The sequence below is a fragment of the Acanthisitta chloris genome, unplaced genomic scaffold, assembly GCF_000695815.1.
Source record: "Acanthisitta chloris isolate BGI_N310 unplaced genomic scaffold, ASM69581v1 scaffold15078, whole genome shotgun sequence".
Lineage (NCBI taxonomy): Eukaryota > Metazoa > Chordata > Aves > Passeriformes > Acanthisittidae > Acanthisitta > Acanthisitta chloris.
This window is the reverse complement of record NW_008687751.1, coordinates 31,212-39,558: the sequence shown is the minus strand read 5'-3', so window position 1 is coordinate 39,558 and position 8,347 is coordinate 31,212. Positions and strand designations below refer to the sequence as shown.

Below are 8,347 nucleotides of genomic sequence, written 5' to 3'. Positions count from 1 at the left end.
AACAGAACACAATCAGCAAGAGATTAAGATATATTTACTACCTGCTACTTCTTATATTACAAACTCTTAATTCTAATCTACAGCCAGAACAGAGCTCACCCTGGAGAATGTAACACTAGGGACTGAGAGGAGTAAGGTTTTACACAGCTTGCAGAGGCCTTGGGGTGAGTTAGCCTGTACATGAGCAGTGACAACACTGAAGCTCTAAGTGTCTGTCAGGGAAGACCATGTCAGAAAGAGGGAAGAAATGAAGAAAGCTACATTGAGATTCTAACAAGGATTAACCAGCAGCCCTTTACAGTGACACCCAGCCAGGAAAGCAACACTCCTGAGAGATGTCATCCACAGAGAACAGACTGCTTGAAGGAAAAGCAAGCGTTGGAAAGGGTTAGGGTAGGTTGTGAATCATGAACAAAACATTGATGGCAGCTAACAATTTATTCCTGCTTCCAGGTGGGGAAAACAACAAGATTCTTTGACCTTACTTTTCCTGTTGTGTCCCTGAGGTCAGGATTTTTCCCTCAAACACCTCTGCCAAATTCCAGATGTTTAAACACTGCAGTGCAGCGAAGCCAGAACAGCTGCTGGACGTGGCAGTGCTGGATGGGAGAGCAGACACTTCCACTCCAACAGATTTACCAACATGCCTGGCTGCCTGTCTGCCACTGTGTGACAAGCACCACCAGTTTACACTCAGCATCATTCTGCCGAAAGTCACATTAAGTGTATCAACCTTCCTGCAGCAATTAGGAGGAACTGAAACCAAAGCCCACATACCTCTTTGTGCTGCTGCCCACTGACTGCTTTCTAGACAACTCCTCTGCAGCATGGACAGGACTGCAGAATATCTGACCACTTTTTCTGACAATCCTCTGCTTCATTGCTGTTAGCTGAGTCCATTCTTTGACAAACCTCAGTATCTGCAGAGAACACTGTTGTCAGCAGCGGGACAGGCATTACACAGAGCTAACTCCAGTGAGAGTGCTGTGGGTTAGAGCATTCAGCTGGCTGAAAACAGCTGCATGACCAATGGTCCCTTCAAGTTACTCTTCACAGAAGCTGCCACCCCCCCACACCTGCTGAAGAACTCTGACAGCTTTGGCATGGGCTGCAAGAAGAGTTTTGCCACACATGTTGATCCAGAAGGTAGGAAATAAGGCAAAATAATCAGTTTTGTTCCCATATGATAAAATCTGATTTTCCAAGCAGAAAACTTAAGCAGGTAATACTTTGCATCCAATTATTTCTTTACTTGAGTACTTGGGTGTGCAGTGTTAATGTTCTCCTCAAACCCCATTAGGAGTGGGATCTTCACTCCTAAACTGAAGCTCCATGTCTCAGTGGAGCTGTGCCCAACACTGCTGGGAGAACTGTTAGCAGATCAAAGGCAGAGAGTGGAGTCTGCTCAGAACTGAGCTCTGACACGATCTGGAACATTCCTGTTCACAGTGTGCCCCATTTCACTCATAACCCTTACAGAGCTATTCTGTTGACTGATGAATGTTAGTTACTAACCCGAAGTGAGACATGAAATGATGCCTGGTTGATTCCTGCTACTGAAATGTTACCAGGAGGCAGCATAACCTGCCAGAGTAACAGACTGCATAATTAATATTCCCATCAACATGTATAAGATCTGCTTGCTATGATGAAACTGCCTAGATGCCAAGGCCTGGAAGTATTCTGCATTTATTTTTCAAACAGTAAGTCAGAGCTCCTTGTACTAAACATTGTATATATTGTACTGCTGTGCCAGTAGAACTTGCTCTTACCACTGCACGATTTTTTTTATGCTGGAAAGCCTCTGGTAAGTCTTCCCAGTTATCCAGCTGTATGTCCAGTGGGATGAAATTATGATTCAGTGGTTCACCATCCTAGACAAGCAAACAGGTTTATTTACAGATGTAATGTAGCATAATCTAGGAAAAAACAATCTGTTTCATGTGAGTTATCCTCCCTTCCTACTGAATGTAGTGCCTCAAGGTCAGATTCCTCCAGAACAAACAAGGCACAGAGGTCTGATAACAGCATAAATACAAGAAATATGATTCACATTAACATATCTAAAAGGGGTGAAAGTTTTAACTTTTAATAGATCTGATTTTTGTCTCTGCAAATAGTTCAGACACACAAACTGCTTTATATGGAGAAACTGAAATTCTAGTCCTTGTCTGCATTTCTAAGGGAAATTCATGTTTGTAGACTGGAGAAAGTCACTTCATTACAATTTCAAATCAAAATTTTTGAGCATTGTTTATTATACTGAACTTTAATGTCTGAAAAAGTTCCTCAGTTAATTTTCACAGGAACAAGTTGTCCCAGTGGGTACATATGACCCCAGAATTTATTGATGGTTCACAGACACTGGAGAGAAGGAATCAGAGCACAGTTCCCTGGTGTCTCACCATTCAGCAGATCTTGTGCAGTATTTGGCATAATGAAACCCTAATCAAAGCACATCCAAACCAGTTGCCCAAATACTATCCAAAGTGCATCTTTGTCTGTATAAAATGAGCAGAGCTGGGAACCAGAACACATTTTGAGTATATTAAACAAGTTTTCAGATACAAGAGGACACTCTTGACTTTCTCCCAGCAGTATCAGCCTACTAAAAACTTCTCATCTCAGACTTGCCCTCACTATTTGTTCTGCTTTGCAGTTGCACCTGAATACATTAAGTCACTCAGGAGTTTGAATAAATCTCATGGAACTTTCCTACCACATAAAAGAAGGAATTGAGAAATCTTGACTCCCCCTTGAATAATGACCTGGAAAATGACCAAGTCCTAGTCTCTGTGCTCCATTACCATTGTGGATTAGTGATAATCTTTATCCTGCTTTACTCAGGAACTTGCTCAAACACAGCACCAATGCTGAGCCTTCAGAATATGTGGTGACAATACTTTATTTACTTTGTCAGGATTCACTGTCATTTTTCTTTGAATTTTGAACAGATGATCTGAACACATATCTAACAGATCAGCCCAATTTTGTAAGCCAAGAAGCATTAGAAGTCATCAGTCGAGGGAATTATTGCTTCATTCCATTAAGAAAAAGAACTGGAATGATAAACTACCTAATTTTGGTACATTTCAGCTGATACAAAAATATGCTTTATGTAAAAAACATCAGTAACAAATGAAAGTTTACCCACATTTTGCACAGGAAAACATCTGACTCTGGTTTTAAAATGACAACAAACATGCACAGCTCAGGTTTACCTTTGTATAGAGGTGAATTCTGTCAGTGTTTCTGCTTGCACAAAACAAAAGCCCATCATAGATTTGGAATGTGTCTGATTTACCTACATCTATGAACAGAAAAAATGTTGACATGAAAAATTTGTTCTTCATTCATTTCATTCATTCTACTCAGGCACCGAAAGTAACATCACACACGTATCTACTGGCAGAACAACACCATGAGATGCACAGCTCAAGCACAAGCTAATAAGATTTTTGTGTATTTTATTGCTCTGTCTCTCCTGAATTACTTATCCTCTCTTTAGCCTGTGGCTGTCCTGAGCACAAGTAAATGCCCTAAGTTCCAATAAAACTGCACAGATTCCCCTTTTGCCAGTTTGACACAGTTCTTGAGTCAGCCAGAACTGTGTTGCTCCAGGACTTGCATGGAAAGTTTATCTGTCATCAACACTCAATAACCATCCCAGGCTAAACTGAGAAAGTCATGTGCTACTGTCTGTACTTCTGTCTACCCTTCAGGTGTGGAGGCTTTTGTTTCAAGGCTGTTTTTCCTGCCAGAGCCATTTCAGTTTCACAATGGGCTATAATTGCTCTTTCATAGCACTCCCACCTTACCTTCTCCACACTTTTGTTCACTTTCTTCCTTTTCAATGCCAATAGTTTCCTGTTTGCTGATTTCAACAGATTGTTGGGTCACCACCTCCCTCAAATCTTCTCTCCTGTCTTCAGCACTGCACTCTGCTCTCTCTCCATTTCTTCTGGAGTCCTTGGACACATCTTCCTCAGTTTGGCTTGTGGGAGTTTCGCCATTTCTCTCAACTAAAGACAAACAAACAAGAGAAGTGATGATTTCTGTTCCCTGTAAGGTACCTAACCCACACACATGTGGAGACAGGACCATGTCACTGGAATACAGAGAGATGGCATTTTATTCTCCACTATCATTATGGTGCAATCACCCAGGGAACTAGAGCTGACTTTAATATTGGAAGAATAATCACATGGAACGAGGTTTTTCATTTATTACTTTACTTATTTTCATTTTCATGCACCCAACTTAATGCCAAAAGACATGCAATGAACAATGCAGTTAGCAATTCTCTATTATATATAGTTACTGTATACTATAACAGAGTAGTTTGCCAGGCATTGGTCTATACCTGTGAAATTCAGAAATTGTCCCTACTTGAATAAACACAGACTTAAATAAACTAAATAATAAAAGAAGTATAAAGAACCTTAGTCCTTCCTTTGCAGCTGAAATGCCAAATCTGGGCATAGACTTATAAAAACATTTCATTAATTTCCCAGCTAGCTGAAATAAATTTGGTAAAAGAAATCTGCTCTGATCTCTTGAGGCAAGAAATGCCATATTTTCCAGGTAATGTCTCTCACAACAAACACACAACACTCAGGTTAATAAAACACCTACACCACATTGCTCAGTTTTGAAAGGCAGAGAAAGAGTTTGCCATTTAATTGCACTCAGAATAACCATAAACCTCAAGGAAAAGGAGAGCTACATTTGCTGCAAAGAAAACTGAGATATATTCTTCCTCATGGAATTTATATCCTGTTAACATTTATGTGGATTTTCCACTTGTTTCAAATCAGACACATGTAAAAGATCCTTGGGGAAAGCAAAATTAAGAAGGATCACTTGGCAGGTTCAAGTAAAGACACAATTCTTCATACACTGCCTGGACTCATGGGTAGTCATACATCCAAAAAGACTCTGTTTGCTGAAGCTGATCCCAGCTGCAATGACAAATGCACCTTTTCCTCTGAGCACGTGTTACTTACCCTTACTGCTCTGAGGGGAGCTGCACATCTCGCAGTAAGGCAGCAGATCATTGTTGGTGTAAGTGCAAACACTGCAGTGCCAAACTTTATTTGAAGCTGTACTTTTGCTTGAAGCATTTAAGCCACAAGGATGGACTTCACTGTTTTGTTCTGGAACCAAGGAGAGCTCTTTTCCAGTCACAGATGTTTTCTGTTCGTGACTGGAGCTGACTGGGGTAGATCCACTTATGCTTCTTGCTCTTTTGGCTTCATGTTCACAGGTGCTTTCCTGACAGATTGTAGCCACGTCACTCATTCTCGTGGAATCCAGGTTTTCATTCCTCTTCTCTGCATCCTCTTCTGCTGTGGCCTCAGAAGATTCTGAATCATTGTGTAATGACTCATTGCCAGAAAGTCTTTTGCGTTTCTTCTCAGCGGAGGATTTTGGGGAAAAGAAGGAACGAATGTCATGCTGCTTGTCCTTTTCAAACTGCAAAGAGGAAGGAAATACAGACTCACAGAGTCATTTAGGCTGGAAAAGACCTCTAAACCCCACTTGCCTGCATCAGAAGCTGTTAGCATGATTATTCTTCTCCATTAACACTGCTCTGCAATACAAGGAGCTATTTGTGCCTCGAAGACAGAAACAAAAAAAAGATTCCTTCAAGAACAGAGAGCAGAAAAAGCAACTCAACATTCCTCTTCTATATTGTGAAAAGTATTTCCAATGCTCACATGAAAATTCTGAATAGCACTATCAGAAAACAGACAGAAAACTGATGTGCCATGGCCCTTTTTGAAGAAGCCCATTACAAGGAAAGGCTTTCAAACACTGTTCTAAATCACAGTCAGTTAAATTCAGTTATTAAAGATGTAATTTAAACAGAAATTAATTGGTCTTTTCTGACTCTGAGGGTGAGACAGTCACCTAAACATAGGGACCCATCAGGAGCCTCTAGCTGACATTTATACCCAGCAGAGCACTTTCCCCAACTTCACTTATATTTAAATAGGAATTTACATTACTTTTTCCTACTTTCTTAGTGTTTCTCTGTTAGGAAAGTCTGCAGTGCAGAGAAGCTTAAGCAAACAACAGCTGTAATATTTTTAAATGAAAGAAAACAGAAAATTACAAGTTTCAAGACTTACATGTGTAAACAAAAGTTCATTTTGGGGATCTTCTAGGCTTTCGTTTGGGGTCCAGGTCTCAGCAAAACTCAAAAAATCCCATTTCTCCTTATCACCCTCCTCAGCCTGCATCTTCTCTTTCTTGCCATTCAAGGTGCTGCCTGTGACTTTGGCCTGCAGAACAACAATTTGCTTCAAGTTTCCAAGGAATTCATGTGTTGGGACAAACTTATTCACTGATAACCACTCAATTTGCTTCCCTTGCAAACTTTATTCAGCATTTGCAATGTAAGAACTGTTGTAATTAAAACCAAGTGATTAAACCTATTCTTCTTCCATCATTCAGTTCTGCAAGAGGAATGCTAAGTCCTGTAGTTGGCACACTCTGACTAGTGAAGTTGTCCACAAAATGGCAATACTATGGAAGTTAAAAGAGAATATATCCATTGTGCACATCTCTTACAGTCCTAACATGTTTTGCTTGGCACGTGGAGACAAACAAAGGCAGAATTAATTAAGGGAAGCAGCTTAGAGACAGAAGTTGTAAGGTAAATGGTTGTTGAACTAGAGACCCATCTGTGCCACAAGTTGTAAGGTAAATGGTTGTTGAACTACTGAGACCCATCTGTGCCACGTTTAAGGAGACTGGTAATGTACCAGACTGAGATTTTTGCAGAGGTGCCTACAGGAAGCAGAATACAGAATTTCACTCCACAACAGTTTGCAGTACCTACATTATCTAAGCAGTGATTATTTTTCATCAGGAGAGGAATATATTGGCAAAACAATGGTTATCAGTTTCTCACTACAGGAACTGCATGGACACAAACCAACAGAACCACTACCACACAGGGGCAGCCAAATGCAGGAACCAGAACCATAAGTTGACACTCGGATCAGAATAAATCCTGTGTAATCACAGCCTCAAGTGATTCTGACAACTAGTGCTCAGAAGGCAGTTCCTCCTACACTGACACTTCTGGCAATGTCAGGAAACAAGAGCTAACAGAACACTAACACCCCTCAGTTATCAAGCCAAAGACACTAATGAGTGGTATCAAAGGCTACAAAAAGGTCATGGATGCAAAACAGCCAAATTATTTCTCTTAGTTCTGTGAACTCGCAAAGATCTTCCCAGGAAGGAAAAAAAGCAGCTTGAAACTACTCTGAGCTTCACACTGACAGAGGGCAGGGTTAGATTAGATATTCCAAGGAAATTCTTCCCTGTGAGGGTGATGAGGCACTGGCAGAGGTTGCCCAGAGAAGCTGTGGCTGCTCCATCCCTGGGAGTGTTCCAGGCCAGGTTGGATGAGGCTTGAAGCAACCTGGGCTAGTGGAAGGTGTCTCTGCCCATGGCAAGGGTTGATGGGGTGTCCCTGCCCATGGCAAAGGGTTGATGAGGAGATGACCTTTAAGGTCTCTTCCAACCCAAACCACTCTGTGATTCCTAACAACAACTGAGTAATTGTGGAAATAGCAAGAGAAGATAAGACTTCCAACCCAAACCACTCTGTGATTCCTAACAACAACCGAGTAATTGTGGAAAATAGCAAGAGAAGATACGATTAGTGTAATCTTGTGTCTACTGAAGAATTATCTGAGAATGCCTCTGCCTCAGAAATGAAGATTAGTTAAGGCATAACATTCATTCAATTAAAAAAACAAACCCAAACCAAACAGATTCTAGTTGTTATGAGTGAACAAACCACTCTGTGATTCCTAACAACAACCGAGTAATTGTGGAAAATAGCAAGAGAAGATACGATTAGTGTAATCTTGTGTCTACTGAAGAATTATCTGAGAATGCCTCTGCCTCAGAAATGAAGATTAGTTAAGGCATAACATTCATTCAATTAAAAAAACAAACCCAAACCAAACAGATTCTAGTTGTTATGAGTGAACAGAACACCTTGAAGTTGTAAATTGAACAGCCAGAGCAATAAAATTCTGGAAGATAAAACAACGATCTCCCGTAGATATGAACCATCCCATTCACCTTGGCAAAGATTTATCTTATTTATCTTTCAGTATTAAACAGAGAGAAAAAAGCTAGAAAAGACTAATCCAGACCAGACATGGACATTTGATGATTAGCAATTGTAGGTTATATCAGTTTGTCTAGCAGTAGGAAAACGCTCCAGGTTATCAAGAACCTTAACAATCACTTAAGTGTTATCTCAGCCCCAGTGAGTTCCTGATCCACTGGTTCCATTCCACACATACCTTGCGGTTCA

At 40.6% G+C, this 8,347-nt stretch overlaps 1 protein-coding gene across 1 annotated transcript in view; it reads right to left on the bottom strand.

The window, feature by feature from the left end:
- Positions 1-8,347, bottom strand: part of ZRANB3 (zinc finger, RAN-binding domain containing 3) — a 37,696-nt gene that overhangs the window by 2,935 nt on the left and 26,414 nt on the right. Inside the window, exons 11-17 of the mRNA XM_009080741.1 lie at positions 8,337-8,347; positions 6,135-6,287; positions 5,007-5,475; positions 3,819-4,022; positions 3,222-3,304; positions 1,773-1,874; positions 778-920 (exon numbers count right to left, since the gene is read on the bottom strand). Coding sequence (XP_009078989.1) covers positions 778-920; positions 1,773-1,874; positions 3,222-3,304; positions 3,819-4,022; positions 5,007-5,475; positions 6,135-6,287; positions 8,337-8,347 — 1,165 coding nt within the window. The remainder of the gene's footprint in view (positions 1-777; positions 921-1,772; positions 1,875-3,221; positions 3,305-3,818; positions 4,023-5,006; positions 5,476-6,134; positions 6,288-8,336) is intronic.